The sequence below is a fragment of the Capricornis sumatraensis genome, chromosome 4 (genome assembly GCF_032405125.1).
Source record: "Capricornis sumatraensis isolate serow.1 chromosome 4, serow.2, whole genome shotgun sequence".
Taxonomy (NCBI): domain Eukaryota; kingdom Metazoa; phylum Chordata; class Mammalia; order Artiodactyla; family Bovidae; genus Capricornis; species Capricornis sumatraensis.
In genome coordinates, this window is record NC_091072.1 from 10,483,380 (window position 1) to 10,509,454 (window position 26,075).

Consider the following 26,075-nt stretch of genomic DNA (forward strand, 5'->3'; position numbering starts at 1 on the left):
TTCAAAAATTATAAATATATAAAATAATTCTTTCATCAAAATCATTGTCTTTATGATCTAGAAGAAATAGATGTTAGGTAAAGACTACGAGGACACCAAAAGAGTGTCTAACAGGCTTTTTAAAAGTGAAGCGCCCCACGGGCGGGGTTCCCAGACCCGAACGAGGCAGGTTGAGGAAGCCCACGCCAGGACTGTGTTAGAAGCGGCTTATATGTTTGTCGCGAGGGATGGTCAGGTTGATGGGTGGGGGTTCGGATAGGTCGCCAGGCTGAGGCATCGCGGGCTGATAGGTCCTTTTATGTGGCTGGAGTGGGTTGGCTTTAGCTGGTGAAATGTGCTGTCATTGGTACCCGGGATCTGGGAGGCTCCTTCCGTAAGGGACTTCCCCCGCCAGCTGGAGGGAGAGGAGGGGTGGCCCATTATGGCCCCCGGGGTCCGGCCTTAGAATAGAGATGCTATTATACTTTTGAACATGTGTTGTTTAAATCTTCCGTAGCTTCCATAGCTGAGAGGTTAAAGCATCTGCAAGCAATGTGGGAGACTTGGGTGGGATCCCTGGATCGGGAAGATCCCCTGGAGAAGGAAATGGCAACCCACTCCAGTATTCTTGCCTGGAGAATCCCATGGACAGAGGACCTGGTAGGCTACAGTCCACGGGATTGCAAAGAGTCAGACATGACTGAGCGACTTCACTTTCACTTTTCCATAGCTTAACATAACATCTTTTCTTCCAAGGAGTAAGCATCTTTTAATTTCATGGCTGCAGTCACCATCTGCAGTGATTTTGGACCCCCAAAAAATAAAGTCTGACACTGTTTCCACTGTTTCTCCATCTATTTCCCATGAAGTGATGGGACTGGATGCCATGATCTTCGTTTTCTGAATGTTGAGCTTTAAGCCAACTTTATCACTCTCCTCTTTCACTTTCATCAAGAGGCTTTTTAGTTCCTCTTCACTTTCTGCCATAAGGGTGGTGTCATCTGCACATCTGAGGTTATTGATATTTCTCCCGGCAATATTGACTCCAGCTTGTGTTTCTTCCAGTCCAGCATTTCTCATGATGTACTCTGCATATAAGTTAAATAAGCAGGGGGACAATATACAGCCTTGACATACTCCTTTTCCTATTTGGAACCAGTCTGTTGTTCCATGTCCAGTTCTAACCGTTGCTTCCTGGCCTGCATACAGATTTCTCAAGAGGCAGGTCAGGTGGTCTGGTATTGCCATCTCTTGAAGAATTTTCCACAATTTCTTGTGATCCGCACAGTCAAAGGCTTTGGCATAGTCAATAAAGCAGAAATAGATGTTTTTCTGGAACTCTCTTGCTTTTTCCATGATCCAGCGGATGTTGGCAATTTGATCTCTGGTTCCTCTGCCTTTTCTAAAACCAGCTTGAACATCAGGAAGTTCACGGTTCACTTATTGCTGAAGCCTGGCTTGGAGAATATTGAACATTACTTCACTAGCGTGTGAGATGAGTGCAATTGTGCGATAGTTTGAGCATTCTTTGGCATTGCCTTTCTTTGGAATTGGAATGAAAACTGACCTTTTCCAGTCCTGTGGCCACTGCTGAGTTTTCCAAATTTGTTGGCATATTGAGTTCACCACTTTCACAGCATCATCTTTCAGGATTTGAAATAACTCTACTGGAATCCCATCACCTCCACTAGCTTTGTTTGTAGTGATGCTTTCTAAGGCCCACTTGACTTCACATTCCAAGATGTCTGGCTCTAGATTAGTGATCACACCATCATGATTATCTGGGTCGTGAAGATCCTTTTTTACAGTTCTTCCGTGTATTCTTGCCACCTCTTCTTAATATCTTCTGCTTCTGTTAGGTCCATACCATTTCTGTCCTTTATCGAGCCCACTTTTGCATGAAATGTTCCCTTGGTATTTCTAATTTTCTTAAAGAGATCTCTAGTCTTTCCCATTCTGTTGTTTTCCTCTATTTCTTTTTATTGATCGCTGAAGAAGGCTTTCTTATCTCTTCTTGCTATTCTTTGGAACTCTGCATTCAGATGCTTATATCTTTCCTTTTCTCCTTGGCTTTTCACTTCTCTTCTTTTCACAGCTATTTGTAAGGCTTCCTCAGACAGCCATTTTGCTTTTTTGCATTTCTTTTCCATGGGGATGGTCTTGATCCCTGTCTCCTGTACAATGTCACGAACCTCATTCATAGTTCATCAGGCACTCTATCTATCAGATCTAGGCCCTTAAATCTATTTCTCACTTCTACTGTATAATCATAAGGGATTTGATTGAGGTCATAACTGAATGGTCTAGTGGTTTTCCCTACTTTCTTCAATTTCAGTCTGAATTTGGTAATAAGGAGTTCATGATCTGAGCCACAGTCAGCTCCTGGTCTTGTTTTTGTTGACTGTATAGAGCTTCTCCATCTTTTGCTGCAGAGAATATAATCAATCTGATTTCAGTGTTGACTATCTGGTGATGTCCATGTGTAGAATCTTCTCTTGTGTTGTTGGAATAGGGTGTTTGCTATGACCAGTGCATTTTCTTGGCAAAACTCTATTAGTCTTTGCCCTGCTTCATTCGGTATTCCAAGGCCAAATTTGGCTGTTACTCCAGGTCTTTCTTGACTTCCTACTTTTGCATTCCAGTCCCCTATAATGAAAAGGACATCTTTTTTGGGTGTTAGTTCTAAAAGGTCTTGTAGTTCTTCATAGAACTGTTCAACTTCAGCTTCTTCAGCATTACTGGTTGGGGCATAGACTTGGATTACTGTGTTATTGAATGGTTTGCCTTAGAAACGAGCAGAGATCATTCTGTCATTTTTGAGATTGCATCCAAGTACTGCATATTGGACTCTTCTGTTGACCATGATGGCTACTCCATTTCTTCTGAGGGATTCCTGCCCACAGTAGTAGATATAATGGTCATCTGAGTTAAATTCACCCATTCCAGTCCTTTTTAGTTAGCTAATTCCTAGAATGTCGATGTTCACCCTTGCCATCTCCTGTTTGACCACTTCCAATTTGCCTTGATTCATGAACCTGACATTCCAGGTTCCTATGCAATATGCTCTTTATAGCATCGGACCTTGTTTCTATCACCAGTCACATCCACAGCTGGGTATTGTTTTTGCTTTGGCTCTATCCCTTCATTCTTTCTGGAGTTATTTCTCCATTGACCTCCAGTAGCATATTGGGCACCTACTGACCTGAGGAGCACCTCTTTCAGTATCCTATTATTTTTCCTTTTCATACTGTTCATGGGGTTCTCAAGGCAAGAATACTGAAGTGGTTTCCCATTCCCTTCTCCAGTGGGCCACCTCCTGTCAGACCTCTCCACCATGAATCGCCCATCTTGGGTTGCCCCATGGGCATAGCTTAGTTTCATTGAGTTGGATAACGCTGTGGTCCTTGTGTGATTAGATTGACTAGTTTTCTGTGAGTATGGCTTCAGTGTGTCTGTCCTCTGATGCCCTCTTGCAACACCTACCATCTTAGTTGGGTTTCTCTTACCTTGGGCATGGGGTATCTCTTCATGGCTGCTCCAGCAAAGCACAGCTGCTTACTCCTTGGAAGAAAAGTTATGACCAAACTAGACAGCATATTCAAAAGCAGAGACATTACTTTGCCAACTAAGGTCCGTTTAGTCAAGGCTATGAATTTTTCCAGTAGTCATGTATGGATGTCAGAGTTAGACTGTGAAGAAGGCTGAGCACCGAAGAATTGATGCTTTTGAACTGTGGTGTTGGAGAAGACTCTTGAGAGTCCCTTGGACTGCAAGGAGATCCAACCAGTCCATTCTGAAGGAGATCAACCCTGGGATTTCTTTGGAAGGAATGATGCTAAAGCTGAAACTCCAGTACTTTGGCCACCTCATGGGAAGAGTTGACTCATTGGAAAAGACTCTGATTCTGGGAGGGATTGGGGGCAGGAGAAGAAGGGGATGACTGAGGATGAGATGGCTGGATGGCATCACGGACTCAATGGACGTGAGTCTGAGTGAACTCTGGTAGTTGATGATGGACAGGGAGGCCTGGCATGCTGCGATTCATGGGGTCGCAAAGAGTCAGACACGACTGAGCGACTGAACTCAACTGAACTGAACTAACATAACATCTGGATGAACTTTCAGATCACATAGAAGATATAATCATAGAATTGGAAAGCACCTTAATCTTTTTATCTCACATTAATTTGGGTGTGCAAAAACAGACCAGAGAGGTTAAGCGAATCATTGAAGGCCACAGAATGGTTTTCTTTTTATAGACTTTAACTTTTTAGAGTTTATTTATGCCCAAAGCAAAATTAAGCAGAAATCACAGAGTCCCCATATACCTTCTTCCCCAGACATGCTTAGTTTTGCACATTAGAATGGTGCACTTGTTCCAGCTGATAAACCTACATTGATAGATTATGATTATTCAAAGTCCACAGCTTACATTAGGGTTCACTCCTGGTGTTATATGTCCTATGGGGTTTGCGAAATGCATGTCATGTATCTACTGTTACTCAATCATACAGAGTAGTTTCATTGAACTAAACATCCTCTGTGTTCCTCCTGTTCATCACTCCCTCTGTCCTAACCCCTGGCAATCCCTGATCCTTTTCGTGCCTCCATGGTTTTTACCTTTTTCCAGAATATAGCATCTAACATAACATCTGGATGAACTTTCAGATCACATGGAGGATTTAATCATAGAGGATTTAATCATATGTCATATAGCGGGAATCTCAGTCTGTAGCCTTTTCAGAGTGACCTCTTTTACTTAGTCATATGCATGTTATGTTTCTCCATGTCTTTTCATCGCTTGATCACTCATTTATTTTTTTTTCTTTTTAAAATATTTTTAATTTTATATTGGGGTATGGTTGATTTACAATGTTGTGTTAGTTTCAAGAGTATAGCAAAATGATTGATTCACTTATACATAATATCTATTCTTTTTCATATTCTTTTCCCAAATAGGTTATTACAGAATATTGAATAGATTTCCCTGTGCTCTACAATAGTTTGATGTTGATTTTCTACTTTATATATAGTAGTGTGTATAAGATGGGAGAAGGCAATGGCAACCCACTCCAGTACTCTTACCTGGAAAATCCCATGGACGGAGGAGCCTGGTAGGCTGCAGTCCATGGGGTTGCTAAGATTTGGACACAAATGAGCCACTTCACTTTCACTTTTCACTTTCATGCATTGGAGAAAATGGCAACCCACTCCATTGTTCTTGCCTGGAGAATCCCAGGGACAGGGGAACCTGGTGGGCTACCATCTATGGGGTTGCACAGAGTTGCAAACGACTGACATGACTTAGCAGCAGCGGCAGCAGCAGCAGTGTGTATATGTTAATCCCAAACAGTCTATGTGTCTGTTTGTATTTTGTAAATAAGTTATTTTCAACATTTTTTACTGAACCAGGAAGAAATACACCACACTCATTTCTTTTTTATAAAATTTTTAAATTTTATTTTTTAATTGGAGAATGATTGCTTTACAATCTTGTGTAAGTTTCTGCAATAAATCATGAATCTGCCATAGGTATACATATGTCCCTGCCTCTCGAATCTTCCTCTCACCCAATCCCACCCCTCTAGGTTGTCACACAGCACTCATTTCTTTTCAGCCCTGAAAAATATTCTATTGTCAGGATGTACTTCGATTTGTTCATCCAGTCAGCCATTGAAGGACATCTTGGATGTTTCCAAGTTTGGGTGATTATGATAAAGCTGCAATAAACATCCCTGTGCAGGCTTTTGTATGGACATAAGTTTCATTTTTCTCTCCTCAAATGATGAATGTCAATGCTATTTCTGATAAAGTGGACAGTGATAATTAACACATCAAAATAAACAAAATATGCCAAAAATTTACTTTCTTGGATTACAATTAATCTTCCTTCAACAGGCAGTTCACAGTTTTACCTCTTACAGTCTTCAGAAAGTCCATGATATTGGTGCCTCCAGTTCCTTTACTTTTTGACTCTGAAGCTTCTTCCGAGCTTCTTTCCACCTTGGATTGCTGGCTTGCAGGAATCATGATGTATTTAGCTACTATTCGCAAATGGTAGTTTCTCAAGGAAACCATAGCTTCCACGCACTCATTGTAAATTTCCTGCAGGGTAGCATTGCCTTTTGAAAGAACAAACTCACGGACCGAGGGCTTTGCCTTTAATGAGAGGAGAAAGCTCTGGTGAGCTGGTGGCATGTATGTTCTCATCTCCTGGAGAAATTCAGCAGCAAAGTCTGAAGGGACTGAAGACAAAGATGAGTTAGTAAGGAGTCTGAAGCAGTCTCCAGTCCAGGGAGGGAGGGCCAAGTGGGGCCAGAGTGGGTGGCTATGAATTTATAACCATCAAGTCAGCATCCTACTAATCTTGCTACTAGTAATGGTAATTACTGCAAAATACACTTAATTTTAAAAACCGTATGAGCTAAACTCATTCTTTTTTTTTTTTTTTTTTGCCTCCTTTCTCATGTTCCTACTGGATTTGATCCTTCTAAGGACAGAGTAGATGTACTATACTTGATAGACTGTGATGCTGAGTCCAGGAGAATTAAAGGGATCATTTTAAAATAAGAGAATGAGCTCAGGAAAAAACTAACAAACAAATAAACTTACTGTCATGCAACCCAAAGCTTTCCCCTTTGACTGTTCAACAGAAGTTTAGGAAAGAAAGAAAAGCAGAAAGAAGTTCTTCCTGGAGCTTCTTCCTCTGCTCCCTTAATCCCCTAGAAGGAATATAATGAAGGTGGTTCATCTTTAAACTTTGGTGCATGTATTGGCCCTGGGCTCCCTGTGGGGTAGGTCAGGGAACTAGAACAGTGCCAAGCCTCTCCACTCGCCAGCTTCTGCTTGTGGTCTTATCTCATTTGCAAACTTTCTTTCTCTTTCTAAATCTGACCTTACATGTTCAGGTGATATTGGCTTCACTACTCAATCAGACCTCATAGACATGTTCAAATATCAAGATTAAGATGGTGTTGAACTTGGTCTGAGTTCTGGCCTCCCTGCTTTTTAGTTGGTAAACAGGGAGTCTGTTTATGAGCCTCTTTCAGTTTCTGCTTCTTCATGGTGTAATAAGATGATTGCAGTAAAGTCTCTACTGATTCTTCTAAAAGTATCTGATAAGTTCAGATAAGATGCTGATGGGAAGGCACTTTTTAGATACTATCCTATTAGCTTAAGTGATTCTGGTCGTTTGTCATTTGCCACTCACCTCCACCAACAGTGTGCTGAATGCCCAGGAGAACATCAAAGCACTGAAAGATGCTGCTTTGGGCTGCACTGCCTCCAGCAAACTTCTTTGGGGTGTCCCAGACGCCTTCATACAGCAGACCCTCTGACAGCAAGGGGTTGCCTTTCCAACTAAATCAGGAAGGGAAGAATAATCAGTATTTTATCAATTGCTAAATTTTTGTATGTCAAATCTTGCAACAGAGGATGAGTGGAAAGTGAAATGAGCTAGGCTTCATTGTACTTCTCCCATACTCCCCCTTCTACTCATGTTCAAGCAAGAGAATAATAATTAATATGGTTCTGAGCAAATTCAGCATAAGGATTCTATAAGTCAAATCTTACCTTTCACTACCAAAGGGTATTTCACTCTCTTTAAGATGACTAGCTTTCTTGTCCATACTCCAGTGTGTGCCTGCCCAAGTAGTAACTAAGAGAATAGCCTATTTTTTCTTGCAACATGTATTTTAGGATATAAATTGTTTCTTAAACTGGATTGATAGTGGGTTCCATCAGTGGAAATTTGTTGTCTTCTTTTTGTTAATTGTCTAAGTGAAAACAGAACCAAGCATAAGGCTACATACCCAGACAAGTATATTCGAAGAACATTGAAAAATAGGTTTGGGTCCACATATTCTAAAACAAAAAACAACAACAAAAAAAGATGAGATACACCTAATTAAGTAGAATCAGATATATTGGAAAAAATGAAGGTGTTATAAACAACTGATCCTGGATTTCAGTATAAGACACAAGAAAGGTACTATGTCATTCTGTGCAGAAAAATTCCCTGAGGTCAAGCTTTCACTCACCTGTCCTCTATCACCTGTGTACACTGAATGGGGTCTACTATGGGAGCAGCACATATCTTGTGACAAAGAGCCCGGGCCCATTCACCACTCATCCTCAGGAGACCAACTAAACTTCCAACATTTACTTAAGGATGCTTCATATGTTTACTGGGCTTCCCTTGTGGCTCAGCGGCAAAGAATCCGCCTGCCGGTGAAGGAGATGCAGGTTGGGTTCTCTGGTTCCAGAGAAGCCTGGTGGGCTATAGTCCATGGGATTGTGAAAGAGTTGGACATGATTTAGAGACTAAACAACAGCAACATGTTTTTACTGGGGCATAACTGATAAATTACTTACATAAAGAAACCCCAAACCTAAACACAAAAAATAAAAATAAAACAGAACCTCCTGGAGCCCTAGGGATCACACCTCTGGGTGTCCCTCTCCAAAGCCTGCTAATGTCTTTGGTTTGAAGGCCAATCTTCGTACCAAAGCCCAGTGATACGCAGTCACATATTTGTTAGGCACATCCAGTAGGGGACATTTCCTTTTGCAAATCCTTGTTTATGTACTCTTTTTGTTATCGTTTTTAGCTGTTAATTTTATGATAACTTTCGAACCCCATGGCTGTTTTAGATGGCTTTCTAGTTAATTTATGTAAAAGCAGAATTCATAGAGAGTTCTTATCAAGCAGAAGCTAAGTTTTTCAGAACTTACATATCCTGCACCTTTGCCAAGTTGTTCCAGAATTTTTAGTGGAATTCTGGCTTCCCTGTTTAGTACTTATATTATCTTGGGTCATTTATCTTCTCTCTCAAAATTTAGATTCTCTGAATATAATAAAACCCACCACATGGAAAGTACATAAAATAATTCAGTGAGATAAAAGAAAACGCAAACACACCCACTATGTGAGAGTTGATTTTGCTTCCATTTCTCTGCAAGACTACATCTAGATAACCAGAAACATCTGAGCATGGTCTAGTATTTGCAAGGCACACAATACTTGCCATGAATTTGAGAAAATGCTTTCCGGGCTTTGCGCAGGCTGGAAGATATGTCAAGCAGTGCCTTCTGCAAAGTATCTGTGTCTTCACGTTGTACTGCATCAAATATATTGGGGATCACCTTAAAAAAAAAAGAAGACAAACACTTCAGATTTCATAAATAAATATTGGCATAGAATAAAGTTCTTCTAAATCTTAATGCCCACAATAAATTTAGTATTTCCATTTCTTTCTTGGATTGTTTGACTAATTTCTATATGTTTAATTAAACTTGGGTTTGTCTTTATTAATGTATCACTTAGAGATAAGTTTATATAGTTTTATGTGTTTCTATCTCTAAGGCAAAAAATCACTAGCTTTTTGTCACTGTGAGACAAAATTCCAATGGCAAGTTGCGTTGAAAATATTTCTCTCTTATTAGGGCTTCAAATTTGATTCTAATTATATGGCTCTTACATTTTATATTTTAGAAGAGACAAAAAAAAATAAAGTATTTATTTGTACCAGGGGATACTTTATCTCCAATTCAATCATAAAATCCTCTATTCAGTCAGGATCAAGTTACTTTATGCATAATAGTGATCTGCCATTAAGTAATTGTTCTGCTTAAGTGAATCAAAACGCCCATTTTTCTGGACTGACATACTTTGATTGCAGAGGCAGCTGCTATTTCCACCAACAGAGAAATCAGAAAGAAGCCTTTGCCGCAGTCCCCACCAGGAAATGAGAACAGAATGTCCATGTTCCTAAGAAAATTAATCCAGGAAGTCAAGAATTTAGTAAAAATAAAAGAAAGAAAAGCTAAAAAGAAAAAGAAAAATTTAGTAACAATATTGATCTATTTGTTGGATTCTTATTCATTTCCAAGACTTTTATTTACCCTCCATTTTCAAAATAATCTTGTGAGATAAGTATGGCAGGTTTACTATATCCATTATGTAGTTAGGAATATTAATGTTAGGTCTGTTGTCTAAGGTCATAAAATTAACAGTACTTTAAGCTGGAACTTGAAATTCCATTCTAGAACTTGAAACTAGAAACTTCAAGAGCATTTCTTTTTCTATTATCTCATCAATTTTTCACAAATTTATAAACTCAAGGTTTATAGAGATATCTGTGAGATATTGTTTACAAAAGTAGATTTTTGAATTAAATAAACATAGTACCCATATTTTCATCTGTGAGCCTGACTCAATTTCTCAGTGATATATCCTGCCTTACAAAGGAATTGATTGGGAAATTCAAATAATTTATTACACCTTATTTTCTTTTGCACTGAAGTTTTGTGTTGATGCAAATATGGTCTCAGCATCAGTACACCTCTGAGTTTCATGGCAGTTACATGTATGGTCTCAAACCATTTCCACACCTAACTTCCTGGGGCTCATTGAATAAGATATTTCATCAGTTTCAGCCTCAAATGGGGCTGGTGAAATCATTCTCCCTTTAAAAACCTTCCGTAGCTTCCCCTTTAAAGATACTGTTTTACCCCCTTATCAGAGCCCAAAGTCCTATATAATATTTCTATAGTTTATTTCTTCATCCCCTTCCTATACTGTTACCTTCTTTATTTATGATGTATCAGTGACACGAGCCTTCCTTCAATTCTGAAAATGCACTAAGATTTTCGTCATTTCAAAGCCCTCATTCTTGCTGTTTCCTCCACTGTGAACATGCTCAACTTTTCCTTCTTCTTCCTTTACTTTTCCTGGCCACATGACACATGGGATCTTAGTTCCCCAACCAGGGATAGGGAACATGCCGCGCACTGGAAGTCAGAATCTTAACCACTGGACCACCAGGGAAGTCCCAGGTTTTCCTTCTTCTAACCTATGCCTAGTCACTCTTCAAATCCAGCTTAAATTCCTTGCTATAGGATTCTTTCCTTGTGCCTTTTGTTTGACTTGAACTCATAGTCCTTTAATTCCTTAATTCTTCTCTTGATCATATAACAATTTACATAATTTTCATGCATCTTCTTTCCTCCAAATTAACCCAGTTTCATAAGGGTAAGCTTATTCCTGTATTTACTTTAGCTTCCTTAGCTCTTAGCCTCTGTTAAGTACCTAGGCCAAAAATAGTAAAACTTGGGTCAAAAAGAATAGTTTTATTACCTCTGGCCACTGAGGTCATGGGGTCATGGATACACAGATGTATGTGCATTTTGTATGTATGTATGTTCTTAGTGACCCCATGGACTGCATCCCACCAGGCTTCTCCATCCATGGGATTTTCCAGGCAACAGTGCTGGAGTGGGGTGCCATTGCCTTCTCCATATTTATCTACAGATCTTCTTAAACTTACAATGGTGTTATATATCAATAAATCCATCTTCAGTTGAAGATAAGTTGAAAATTCATTCAATATACCTAACCTACCAAATATCAGATATTAGCCTATCAAATATTAGCCTTGTGGTCCTGCTAAGTTGTGTCTGACTCAAGTTGTGTCTGTCTCACTCACTGTGACCTTGGGGTCACAGTCATTGTGATCCCAAGGACTGTAGCCCACCAGGCTCCTCTGTCCATGGGATTTTCCAGACAAGAATACTGGAGTGGATTGCCATTTCCTCCTTCAGAGGATCTTCTTGACCCAGGACTCGAACCCACTTCTCCTGTGTCCCCTGCATTGGCAGGCAGATTGGATTCTTTACCACTGGCCCACCTGGGTGCCCCAGAGTTTAGCCTAGCCTATGGTAAATGTGCTTAGAACACTTGCGTTAGCCTAGAGTTGGGCAAAATCACCTAATACAAAATCTATTTTATAGTAAAGTGTGGAATATCTCTTGTGATTTATTGAATACTGAAAGTGAAAAACAGAATGGTCGTCTGGGTGCGTGATGGTTTTAAGTGTATCAGTTGTTTACTCTCTTGACAGTGAGGCTGCCTGGGAGCTGCACTGCCCTGCCCAGGATCACAGGAGAGTATGTACTGCACACCTACTTAGGGAAAGATCAAAATTCAAAATTCAAACTGAGTTTCTAGTGAACATATATCACTTTTGCATCATCCTAAGGTCCCAGGGACAGGAGAGCCTGGTGGGCTGCCGTCTACGGGGTCTCACAGAGTCGGACATGACTGAAGCGACTTAGCAGCAGTAGCAGCAGCAAGGTCAAAAAATCGTAAGTTGAACCATCCTTAAGTCAGGTATCATCTGCATATACAAATAAGATTTTTGTATTTTTTGCCTAAAATCAATTGGCCTTTTAAAAGAATGCACTTTGAGGGTAGTGATACATCCTTATTTACTTTGAGTAATAGTAATTCTTCGAATAAAAAAGATGAAGTACTTACTCATAAGTCATGGGCCTTAGGAGAGCAGCCATGAAGCCGTGGATCAATTGGAAGATGGAAAGGAAACCAATGTAAAGATTAAATGGTTTTGAGTTATTTCATTTAATACTACTGATCTAGCAAAGGTAAAAAAAAAACATAAATTGTAAAGGTGTGTTTTTTTCAATATTTGTCAACCAGGTGTCACAAACATTTAATTTAGGACTTTATTAGTGAAAGAAACAATTAAACATGCAAGGAACAGACGTGGATTGTCAAAACCAATTGGAAACCTTGTTACTAATAAGAAATTTTCAAAATCAAATCATTTCATTTTGCGGTACTCCCGCATCTAGAACACGCCTCTGCGGATACACACCCAAAGCCTCTGACCCTTCATTGTAGCAGATTCATTAGTCAATGCTTAGGAAGGGCCGAGATTCTAAGCAGACTCTTTTGAAAGCCCAGACATTGCGACTTCTACCGCCAAAGATGTGTTGATTCGACTCAATAGTTAAAATTGAAATTTGTCCAATCTCAAAAGAAGCCAGTCAAACTGATCAAACTGAACACTTAAGATATGTACATTTCATTGTATGTTGACAACACACCTCTCTCTCTCACATGCATGTATATTTTACATCTTAACAACAGAGAAGAAAGACATGCTGCCAAAGATTAAACAAATGACCAATTCCCTTTTGATTAAAATACTGTGAACATCTTTAATTCCTGTTATAATCACTGTTTACATACCCATTGGGATCTTTTTTCTTCCAGTTTGCCAAGACACAATCCGCATAGAGCAGAATAGGAGGCAGTCCCAGCTTCTCAGACAGCTGGCAGTAAGGAACAGCGATATTGCTTGGCAAGACCTAATGAAAACACGACTTTTAGTATTAACCTCTGAAATGTCTCACCTTCGCTTCTGCTTTCTCGGTGTCAAAAGATTAACTGTTCTACATAAGGGCCCTGTGAAACCAAACCAATGTCATTGCCTCTTCCTCATTTCGTAACTTAAGCCCAGTACTTATTAAACCCTTACATTTGAGATTTGTGATGATGTGGACATAATCTGGGCATGGAGAGAACAAAGCCTAACTAGAGGGCCAGAGGAAATCAAGGATGTATTCTTGACTTTCTAATGGCCTGGGAATCATTTGTAACCATTCGCTCAAGCATCCATCCATTCCCCAAATATTTGTTAGGCAACTCCTCCGCACAAGATCCTCAAGCTTCACAAATGCCGTGACAATACTCTTAGAGTTCATTTACATTAAATGTCAACTGGATGTCAGTCTGCTGTGTTAGCATAAACGAACATATGAAAATCTCCAGACCTTGCGGATGTCTCCATCGCCTCGACCCCACACATACGCCATGGTGATGTATCCCAGAACCAAGTGTGCCAGGCGCTGTGCCTTGTGGCCTCGGAGGCCATCAGTGCTGAGCGTTGCTAACTGAGAATAAATAGAGAAATAGACTCAACTCAAAATGTGTGATGCAATTGCCACAAAACCAAGTTAATGCTTTTAAAAAGCTGAAATAGAAAACGTGTAATATTTTTTCCAAACCTTCTCAACTTCCACACGTAGCTGGTTGTTCTTGATCAGTTCAGGCAGATTTCTAGCAATAGAGATCCAGGCATCATAAGGATGAGGGAGCTCCTCCTTAAAAAGAAGAAACAGGGCTTTGATTCACCAATGGAAGGTCTTATCCAATAGTGGTGCCTCCACTGATGGTCCATGTTGCCTCTGTATCAATGCCGTGCAATGCTGACACGCACTTAACCTGTCTAGGGCCAGCAGGCCAGGCATTGTCACCTGCACACAAAGAGCTCAGGACCTTCTCTGTGCTTCTCTTCTTCCTCTCATCTGTCTCCTTTGCAAAGATCCCTTGAAACATTTTGTTGACATCTTCCTGACTATTCCATTCTATTAGGTATGCCTTCAATGAGGAATCCTATGAATTATACCCTTTCACATTAAGTGATTTGTTATTGTTGTTGTTGTGTAGTCAGTTGTGTCCAACTCTTTAAGACCCCATGGACTTAGCCCACCAAGTTTCCCTGTCCACGGGATTTCCCAGGCAAGAATACTGCAGTGGGTTGCCATTTCCTTCTCCAGGGGATCTTCCCAACCCAGGGATTGAACCCAAGTCTTCTGCATTGGCAGGCAGTTTCCTTATTGCTGAGCTACCAGGGAAACCCTAAGTAATTTATTGCTGTCTGCTATATTTTTACCTCCTCAGCTAGATGTTAATTTTTTTTTGAATAGAAGGAAAATGAGATTTATTAAATGTCAGTAATGAGGCAGTTTTGCTTCAATTTTTTGTTTAATTATTTCTTGTTTAATTATTATAATGGCCCCCAAAGTTATCTCCATGTCATAAATAAGACAAGCAAGGCTCAGGCAGATTTATGGCTAGTTTTGTGCACATAGTTCATTGTAATGCAAACATAAGGATTTCCAACTTCTAAAAGATGTTTTCTCTTTTTACATCTCACTATCTGAAGGCAAGGATTATATCATATTTTTAATTCTGTATTTCTTAGCACAGTACTAGACATGCAAGAGATGCTATATATTTGTTGTATATATGTGCATATATATGTATATATATGTGTGTGTGTATATGTATATATATGTATATGGTACAACAGGAAAATTTTTGGTCAAGTACATAAAAATGAAATCCAAATAAAAGAGTGTTATAAATAAGACTGCTCAGTGTTATGTGGCAGCCTGGATGGGAGGGGAGTTTGGAGGAGAATGGATAAATGTGTATGTATGGCTAAATCCCTTTGCTGTCTGCCTGAAACTAAAGGAAATCAGTTCTGAATATTCATTGGAGGGACTGACGCTGAAGTTGAAACTCCAATTCTTTGGCCATCTGATGCTGAAGAATGACCCCGATGTTGGGGTCATTGAACGCAGGAGAAGCAGACCACAGGGGATGAGATGGTTAGATGGTATCACGGACATGATGGACATGAGTTTGAGCAAGCTCTGGGAGTTGGTGTTGGACAGGGAAACCTGGCGTGCTGCCATTCATGGGAATCAGACACGACTGAGCGACTGAACTGATCGACTGAAACTATTATAACAATGTTAATTGGCTATACTCCAATACAAAATAAAAAATTAAAAATAAAGAGACCCCAAAACCCAGAATCTAGTAACTTAAGTCCCATGTCACTAAATGGAGACAATACTTAATTACAGTTTCTGCTTCTCCCAGAGTGGAATCCTAAACCAGTCACTTCAGAATCCCCTGGCCAGCAGTAGTGAACCGATCTGCTCATAGAGACCTGCTTTTCTCTAAAGAAATGTGACCTCGATACAACCAATCCACTCTGTGGGGATGACTTCCTTGTTTCTGCTCTCTTCTGCCTATAAAAGTCTTTCATTTTTGTACAGCTCCTCAGAGTACTTTCCTTCCTGCTGGTTGGGATGATGCCCATTTCATGAATCACTGAAGGAAGCCAAAGACGTTTTAAATTTTACTCAGTTGGTTTTCGTTTTTAATAAGTGCCTCCCTGGGTGTTGTTTCTAATCGCGTCTCAAGGGAAAACATAAAAACCAAAGAATTAAGTCACAGCCTGAAATGAGATTCAGAGTCCTGAAAACTCCCCAGGCCTTCTTCATTAAGCTGCTTCCAGATGTGCTCTTGGGGGCACCAATACTGAATTAAGGGGAGAGGGCATAAATTGAGTTTACATGAAACCAAGGTGAGTGAGGCTTTAAGCTTCAAAACCAAGTTAATATTATAAGGAAGCTATAAAGTATGAAGACAAATGTAATAAAAACTTCAAACCTGTTCAGGGGCTGCAGAGAATTGGCTAGAATTAGTGAGGGCAAATTTTTAGGAATGAAAGATCTAGGCAGTATATTCACTAGATAATCACCTTTCTTGTGTTTGCTCTGAATTTTTTCTCCCTAACCACAAAACTACTGTGCTCTGATGGTTTTAGTAATACATACATATTTTCTCTATTCTGTGTTTCACCTGTGGTGTGTGTAGCACGTCTGAAATTCTTATTGGGGCTACTTTCCCCAAATAACAGAAGTACTTTATTATGTGTCCAGATTAGTGTCTTATTGGACAGAATTTTCAACAAATGTAAAATTCAATCAATAATATCCTTCTGGTTCAAAGGATGCCTGAATGATATATTATAAACTAATAAAGGGTAACATAGACGGTCATTCAACTCCTGCTAGATGAGAGAATGCATTTTGCATCTACGTGAAATCAGAAGACAAATTATTTGGCTTTACAGTTGGAAGGTGATAGATTATAAGAGATGAAATGGGTATTTTTGAACCTCTAATTTCCAGGAAAGATCTTCAGTGAGGAAATAAAAGTAACCTCTAATTTTGTTTTCATCCTGTTTCAGGATACAAAATCTAATTTCATAGGCATCTCAAGTAGCAGCATTGTTTTTTAAATAGCTCAGGAAGTGTTTTATTTTTATTTAGTTTTGGGGTTTAGCCCTTGGACTCTGTTTTAGAGGTCTACATAATTACTTGTGGCTTCCTTGGTGGCTCAGATGATAAAGAATCTTCCTGCAATGTAGGAGACCCAGGTTCAATCCCTGAGTAGGGAAGATTCCCTGGAGAAGGGAATGGCAACCCACTCCAGTTTTCTTGCCTGTAGAATTCCATAGACAGAGGAGCCTGGTGGGCTACAGTCCATGGGGTAGAAAAGAGTCAGACACAACTGAACAAATTTCACTTACTCATTCACATAATTATTGTGATTATTTTCTTTTATAAGAGAACTAACTTTATAGGGAAATAAAAAATAAATTTGATATGAGAATTTTCAGTTCCTGAAAAAGTTTTTTTTTTATACCATTGATAAATATTTCTTCAAAACATCCAGTCTTGGCACTTGTGCACTTTAGTGAAGAGAGAGTAAGTCTGAATATTATTGATTTGAAAATATAAAGTAAGCCAGTTGCTTTTAGCAATAAAATTAAAACATCTGCTTCATTTTCTTCAATTAACTTAATCATGTGAAAATTAGATTGTGACAAAGAATTTGCTTTAGATTTGCCTGTATCAACCAAGGTATTTACTAGATGTGATTTCTAAATATAGTTAGATTCTGACTAAAATATGTATTTGTCACACTTAAAGGTTATCTCTAGAGTCTGGATTCTGTTCCAGTTACAAGTAAACAGGTACATCCTGGTATACAGCATTGTCACAACATGTTACTGGCTTCCAGAAATCCTCTCCTGGAATCTCATGAACTTCATTAAAACCAAGAGTAGGAAAACAAACAATAACCAAAAACCAAAATAATGTCTTGTGTTCTTTCCTTCTCTTGAGTTAGGCAGTGTAGCAGAATAGATAATGGTTTTCAGACAATGGATTCTGGAACCAGACTGATTAGACTCACTTCCTATCCCTGTTATTACTAGCTGTGTAAGTTTGGCTAATTACTTAAAATCTGCATGGCTTACTTTCTCATCAGGAAAATGAGATTAATAGCATACATACCTTTCAGGATGGTTGTAAAGATGGAGTAAGTTAACATTTGTAAATTGCTAAAAATGAGATAAAAGTGTGTGATGATTAAAATATTAAAGATAAGAGGCTTTTCACAGCATTCTTGGGAAGATAACTTAGGAAACTGTAGTCTTAAGACACACATTTATTCTAATGCCTTGCCCTTTGTAGCAAAACCTGTGGAAAAAGCATGCAGGTCTAGCAGGTCTAACTCTCTCTAAGCCTGAAACTTAGGCTTAGTAAATACCAAACAATATTAATACAACACAGAGTTGCTTGATGCCCCACCTCAAAAACATCAAAGCAGGAACACATGCTTTGCTGAGAAGGTGGGTTCCTTTGACTCATGGGTCATTTATTACTTTTTAAAAATTTTTTTCAAAATACCCCCTGAAATGTGATTGTCTTAAACTAAAATACCTCTATAGTTACCTTCTCTCATCACTCTCTGTACCTGTGTAAGGTGAGTAAGAAGTGCCTCTAAGGCTAATTTTCTAGGAAGAAAATTTTAAGAAAGTTAACTGAGATCCCTTTATTCAAACTCTGCCTCCAAAGAAATTACTGAATCACATTTATTCAGTAGAAGTTGACTTATCCAGGTAAGTCAAGATAAGAAAATAATTTTGCCCATATTCCAGTGTCCTCTCTTACCAGTGGAAGTGGCAGAGCAAAGCCCACATCCTCATCTATATGGTATTCCTTAAAGATGGTCCATGACTTTTCCATAGGAGATGACTTGTCAGCTGCCATTCTTGCAGTCTGCTCTGTTCCTCCTCAGGCTAGAGTAGTTTCAGAGCATCTATTTATTACAGAGGTTGCCATAGCCAACAACCACAACTCACCACATAGGCAGTAGGAAATGACTTCCACTTTTGGAATAGTTTCATTTTCTACTTTCTTTATTTGTAGTTTGATGAAAAATAAAACTACAAAAGCACAATTGTCCATCACATGAAGAAACTGAAAGTGTATACTCCATATCAAACATTTCTGGGAACATCATTTGCTTACTGCCTAAGGGGAGTTGGAAAGGGCCTGACTGAAATAACAAAAAAAAAAAAAAAAAAAACATGAAAATAGGTGGCCAGAAATAACATTTTTATTTTATGAGAACTAGTGAAACTTTGAATTAGAACAATGAATTTAACCGAGCCTAATGGCCTAAACCATCTTTTAGTTATTGTATTCATTGGCTTTCTTTTAAACCTCCAGGGTTCTTTGAACATATTAGTGTCTTGTTTCAGCAGCCATGGAAAAAAATTTTGGGTACCCAGAGTTAGTGCCTCTGAAATAGAAAAAAAAAAAAAATGCAAGCACATGAAGAATTTAGAAGCATAGCATCTCTTAACCCCTCTAGTCGCATTTTTCTTACCCAGATTCCATAAGTGTTCTCAATACTGTTCTTTTTTAAAAAATTTTTAATTGGAGGATAGTTGCTTTACAATGTTGTGTTGGTTTCTGCCATACAACGTGAATCAGCTATATGTATACACATATCCCCTCCATCTTGAGCCTCCTTTGCAACCCACCCCCCATCTCATCCCTCTAGAGCATCACAGAACACTGGCTTGAGCTCCCTGTGTGATACATCTGCTTCCCTCTAGCTATCTATTTTACCCTAGTAGTGTGTATGTTAATGTTTCATTGCTACTGTCTCAATTTTTTTCACACTCTCCCTCCCCAACTGTGGAAGATTTTCTTGCATCTCTACTGTATATGATCTCTAAGGGACTAGTAAGGCAATAGGCCACATTTGGAGACTCTAGAATACGCTTAAAGTTGAAATAAATTATAAAAATCTATCTTGAAAATAGTTCTTTCAAAATGCAAATTAAGGTTGCATTTGGTAGAGGTTTTCAGAGTGTCTGGAGGTCTGTGGTCACTTACGTATGAGATCGTTTGATCTTATACACAAAGCTGAAGCAAGAGAAGAAGCCATCCTGTTCATTATGATGGTCAAAAGGAGAAAAGAGAAGTGAGTGTTTAGTACATTAACAGACAATGCAATATTGTCATTCAGGTTTCAGTACTTACAATAGATTTTAACAATACATTGCATTGCAATGACCCCATTCTAGAATGGTTCTCACAGTATTCTTCCTAATCATGTGATGGCTTTTAATAAACACTATTATTCCTAAGTACATAATGGCTTTTGATAAAGATGTTTGTTTTGCGAGAGTAGGTTTCCTTTATTGTAAAGGTAAAGGAAATTGAAACTAAAATTACACAGCCAGAAGAACACAAATGGCTATTCTTCTCTAAGATTTATCCTCCTACACTGCTGGTAGGAATGTAAATTGGGACAGTTAATATCCAAAAGAGTATGTAGGTTCCTCAGAAAACTAAAAATAGAGTTGTCATATAATCCAGCAATCCCACTTCTGGGCATATTTCCAGACAAAACTCTAATTCAAAAAGATACATGTACCCTTATGTTCATGGCAGTGCTGTTCACAATAGCCAAGGTTGTTGGAAACAACCTAACTGTTCATTGATGGATGAATGGATAAAGAAGACATGGTACAATTGAATACCTCTCAGCCAAAATCAGTGGCACCCCACTCCAGTACTCTTGCTTGGAAAATCCCATGGACAGAGGAGCCTGGTAGGCTGCAGTCCATGAGGTCGCTGAGTCGGACACGACTGAGTGACCTTCACTTTCACTTCTCACTTTCATGCATTGGAGAAGGAAATGGCAACCCACTCCAGGGTTCTTGCCTGGAGAATCTCACAGATGGGGGAGCCTGGTGCGCTGCTGTCTACGGGGTCGCATAGAGTCGGACACGACTGAAGTGACTTAGCAGCAGCAGCCAAAATAAAGAGCAAAATAATCCCATTTGCTGCAGCATACATGCATCTTGAGATGATCACACTAACAAATATATGATACCACTTATATATGTAATCTAAAATATGACACAAAGGAACCTATCTTTCAAGCAGAAACAGACTCACAGACATAGAGAACAGACTTGATTGCCAAAGTAGAGGGGGGAGGTGGTTGGGGGAGGGATGGAGTGGAGATTAGGGTTAGCACATGTAAGCTTTTATAGAGATAATGGTTAGGCCACAACGTTTTACTGTATAGCACAGGAAACTACAGTTAATTTCTTTTAATAAACCATACCAGAAAAGAGTATTTTTTAAACAAGAATGCTCCTGTACAACAGAAATTAACACAACATTGTAAGCCAACTATACTTCAATAGAAAATAAAAATAAAAATGAATGGTTCATGAGACTAAGACTGTTGAGATCAGATCCAAGGGAAAACAATTACAAACAAAAAAATATGATGCTAGCCTATCATATTCATGGTGGTGGTTTAGTGGTTAAGTTGTGTACTCGTCTTGTGACCCCATGGACTGTAGCCCACCAGATTTCTCTATCCAAAGGATTTCCTAAGCAAGAACATTCAAGTGGGTTGCCATTTCTTTCTCCAAGGGATCTTCCCAACCCTGAGATCGAACCTAGGTCTCCTACATTGCAGGCAGATTCTTTAATGACTGAGCTACCAGGGAAGTTCACCTATCATATTCATATAGAGGCCAAAAACACCAGCAAATTTTTATTATTTATATAGATACATGATAGAATATATCATGATAGCATGGATATGAGAATAGATATACATATTATTAAAATTCTTGCATTTTCTGGAACAATAAATGACAACTGTTTATAAATAACAGTTTTGAAAAGTTACTGGTTTGTTCTACTCTTTAGGGTAAACAGTAGATAAATACTATTACAATCATAAGCAATAAGCCAATACATGGAAAAAACTGGTTAATAAAAAATGTTGATTAAATCTTAATCAATATAAGAGAAGACATAAAAAGGGGGAAAAAGGATGCCAACACAACTATCACAAAGAATACAAATATTTCCATGGTAAATCTGCAATCATATCTATCAATAAATATATGTAAATTGACTAAGCATTGCAATTTAAAACTACAAAGATTATCAGGCAAGGCTTTTAAAAAATCACATTTATATTTGTTTAAAATCCAAACTGTAAAGCTGCAGAAAGGTTGAAAAATAAAATGATAAAAATATATGTCATTTGCTGTTGGTCAGTCACTATGCCGTGTCTGACTCTTTGTGATCTGCATGGATTGCAGCATGCGAGGCTTTCCTGTCCTTCACTATCTCCTGGAGTTTGCTCAAATTCATGTCCATTGAATCAGTGATGCTATCTAACCATGTCATCCTCTGCTGCCCTCTTCTCCTTTTGTGTTCAATCTTTCCCAGCATTAGGGTCTTTTCCAATGAGTCAGCTTTTTACAAAGTCGCCAAAGTATTGGAGCTTAAGCTTCAGCATCAGTTCTTCCAATGAATATTCAGGGTTGATATCTTTTAGGATTGACTGGTTGGATTTCCTTGCAGTCCAGGGGACACTCAAGAGTCTTCACCAGCACCACAAGTTTACTCTTTTTCAATTCTTTGGCTCTCACCCTTCTTCATGGCCCAACTCTTACATCTGTACATGACTACTGGAAAAACCATAGCTTTGATTATATGGACCTTTATTGGCAAAACGATGTCTCTGTTTTTGAATATGCTGTCTAGTTTTGTCATAGCTTTTCTTCCAAAGAGCAACTGTATTTTAATTTCACAGCTGCAGTGACCATCCACAGTGATTTTGGAACCCAAGAAAACAAAGTCTGTCACTGTTTCCATTTTTTCCCCATCTGTTTGCCATGGAGTGATGGGACCAGGCACCATGATCTTAGTTTTATGAATGTTGAGTTAGGCCAGCTTTTTCACTCTCTTCTTGCACCCTCATCAAGAGGCTCTTTAGCTCTTCACTTTCTGCCATTAAAGTGGTATTATTTGCATATTTAAGATTGTTGATATTTCTCCCAGCAATCTTAATTCCAGCTTGTGAGTCATCCAACCTGGCATTTCACATTTCACTCTGCATATAAGTTAAATAAGTAGGGCAATAACATAGAGCCTTGACGTACACCTTTTCCAGTTTTGAACCAGTCAGTTTTTCCATGTAAGGTTCTAATTGTTGCTTCTTGACCTGCATATAGGTTTCTCAGGAGACATGTAAGGTGGTCTGGTATTCCCATCTCTTTAATAATTTTCCACAGCTTATTTTGATCTACACAGTCATAGAAAACTAATGAAAATAACTAGCATAGTTATGCAAATATTTAGTGAAGACTTAAAGGCAAAAGGGCTTCCCTCGTAGCTCAGATGGCAAAGAATCCGCCAGTGTGGGATATCCTGGTTTGATTCTTGGGTTGGGAAGTTCCCCTGGAGGAGGGCATGGCAGCCCACTCCAGTATTTTTGCCTGGAGAATCCCCATGGACAGAGGAGCCTAGAGGGCTACAGTCCATAGGGTCAGAAAGAGTCAGACATGACTGAGCAATTAAGCATTAAAGGCTAAAAGTATCATTAACAATCATATCAGTCAGGATTCTCCAGAGAAACAGAACCAGTAAGTAGGAAATATTTTAGATAGATATAACTAGATTATAGATAAATACATATTAAGGTATTGATATATGATATGACTGTGGGCACTAGGAAGCCTGAAATCCAGAGGTAGAGAGAGTATAGTGGAAAATCTCTGATAGAATCTAGTGCTGCAGTCCATAGGCAGACTTTCTCCTATGTTTTTGTTCTCAAGACCTTTCAACTGATTGGATAAGGCCCATTCAAATTATTAGGCCTAATCTCCTTTATTTAAAGCTAACAATGGATGTGGAGCTTGTCAGGTGGCATAGTGATCAATAATCCACTTGGCAATATAGGAGATTCAAGAGATCCATGATCAATCTCTGAGTCAGGTAGAGCCCCTGGAGTAGAAAATGGCAACCCTTTCCAGTTTTCTGGCCTGACAGTTCTATGCACAAAGGAGTCTGGTGGTGTATAGTCCATGGGGTTGCAAAGAGTTAGACACAACTGAGCATGTGCACACACACACACACACACACACACACACACATAAATGTTAGTCACACCTACAAAATACCTCCGCAGCAACCTAGATTAGTGTTTATGTTTAATTTAGGAAATTGGTACTATAGCATAGGCAATGCAACATAAAATTAATCATCACAGTGATCTCAGGAGAGTATTTTATAACATAAAGCATTCAATTTACCAGGGTATGCCAATTAAAAATTTCTGTACATTCAATAACATAACCTCAAAATATGTAAAGTAAAGTTGGTGGAGGTGAAACAAGGTAGCCATAAATCACTGAATATGTGTGCAGTTTTAGAAACAGAATTGATGAAATTAGTTTACTTAAAATACAGATACTATCAAACTCAACAATTTCAAGATACATGTTATGTTCAAGTATGCTGGAACTTTAAAAAATATTGACCCTATATATGCAGGCTCATAAATAAATCTCAAAATTTTCATAAGATTGAATGAATCATACAGAATATGTATTTTAACCAAGACAAATATGATGTAAATAAATAGCAAAACTGAAAATCCCCATATGTTTAAAATGAAGAAACATATTTTTATATAAATTACAAGTCAAAAATTCCTGACAAAACAGAGCCTAGAAACTATTTTTACTTGAGTAATGGTTTAAAATAACAAAATGTCTAGGCCACAGCTCATGGCATACTTCAAGGAAACTTTATATTATCTAAAAGGTATAGATTGTTTAAAACAAAGGCTATGCTTCTGTCTCATGATTTTGGAAAACAAACACCACATTAAGCTCAAAGAATGTAAAAGGGAAAAAATAATGAAAAAAGAAATAAATGAGTGAAGACATTAGTGAAATAGAAAAGTATATACTTATATTTGAAAAAAATTGTAAACCCTTAATAAGACTAATAGAGAAAAAAGAGAGGCACAATACTTAATGTCAAGAATTAAAAAGGGAACATCACTACAATGCTACAGTAATTACAAATAGATTAATATTCTGGTGAGAGTCTGAGTCACATTTTTGTTGTTGTAAGCGTTAACCAAAAAGAATTGCAAGATAGAGTAAATATTTGCCTAATAACTACATTTCCCTAATCTGTCTCTGAAAGAATGCTATGAAAATCAAATAATTATGAACATTTTAATTATCAAACACTTAGACTGCATTTTCCTAAACAACTTACAAATGTTAACCCATTCCATTCTTACACATATCTTAAAGGGTGCATATGTTATCCTTATTTTCTTGATGATAAATATAAGACATGTAGAATTTAAGTAATTTACCAATCTCAAAGCTAGTAAGTGGAAAGACAGTATTTTAGTCTAAGCAATCTGACTCAAGAATCCATGATCTTGCAGATAGATTCATCTCTGATGATGTAGGAAGATGTGATGGGAGTGGGGAGGAAGGTTCAACAGGAAAGGGATACATGCATAATTATGACCAATTCGTGTTGCTGTAGGGAAGAAACCAACACAATATTGTAAAGCTATTAATTATCCTCCAATTAAAATTTTTAATTAAAAAATAAAGCAAATAAAATAAAGTACAATAAAAAAGAACCCATGATCTTAAGACCATTATGATGTACAAACTTGCTAAAGAGAAGAGATAAAAAAGCATTGCTTTTTTTTTTTTTTTTTTAATTATTTTACTCTTAGTTTTAACAAGGAACATGTTTCCAGAGGGGTATTTCTATAAACTAGTTACACATTGTGGCAGTTCTGTGAATTTTATGCTAGTATGTCATTATTTGCTAATAGCTCAAATAGTCCACACTCTACAGAGAATTTTCAAATTCAGAAAATAGATTTTTAGTCAGAGAACCCAACATAACTGTATCTAGAAATCTCAACATATTAAACAGTAAAAGGAAATGTGCAGAGAAATGTGCAATAAAAACAAAACAGGGAAAGATTGAATTGGTTGATTCAATTCTTGATTGAATATGGGTGCAGAAATCCTCAACAAAATACAAGCAAATCAAATTTAACAGCACATTAAAAATATCATAAACTATGACCAAGTGGGATTTATCCCAGGAACACAAGAATGATTTAATACATGAAATAAGCCAACATGATATACCACATTAAGAGAATGAAGAATAAAAATCAAATGATTGTGTCAACTGATGCAGAAAAATAATTTGAAAAATTTCAACATGCATTTTATTATAAAATGACATGACAAATTTCCTGAATAGCAGGAAATCATCTTAACAACAACAAAAAGGCACTGGTGAAAAACTCACTGATGACAACATAATCAATGCTATAAAACTGAAAGTATTCCCTTTAAGATCAAGAACAAGGCAAAGTTGCCCACAACTGCCACTTCTACTCAACATAATAT

The 26,075-nt window shown here is 38.2% G+C and overlaps 1 protein-coding gene across 1 annotated transcript; it reads right to left on the reverse strand.

The window, feature by feature from the left end:
- Positions 1-5,859: 5,859 nt before the first annotated feature.
- On the reverse strand, positions 5,860-18,543 carry IDO1 (indoleamine 2,3-dioxygenase 1). The gene is made up of 10 exons (XM_068971172.1): positions 18,445-18,543; positions 13,849-13,944; positions 13,615-13,734; positions 13,031-13,149; positions 12,296-12,310; positions 9,649-9,748; positions 9,006-9,123; positions 7,791-7,842; positions 7,190-7,338; positions 5,860-6,224 (listed from the first exon to the last, which is right to left on the reverse strand). Exons 1-10 carry the CDS (start codon positions 18,541-18,543, stop codon positions 5,860-5,862), a joined length of 1,233 nt encoding a protein of 410 aa, XP_068827273.1.
- Positions 18,544-26,075: the final 7,532 nt, after the last annotated feature.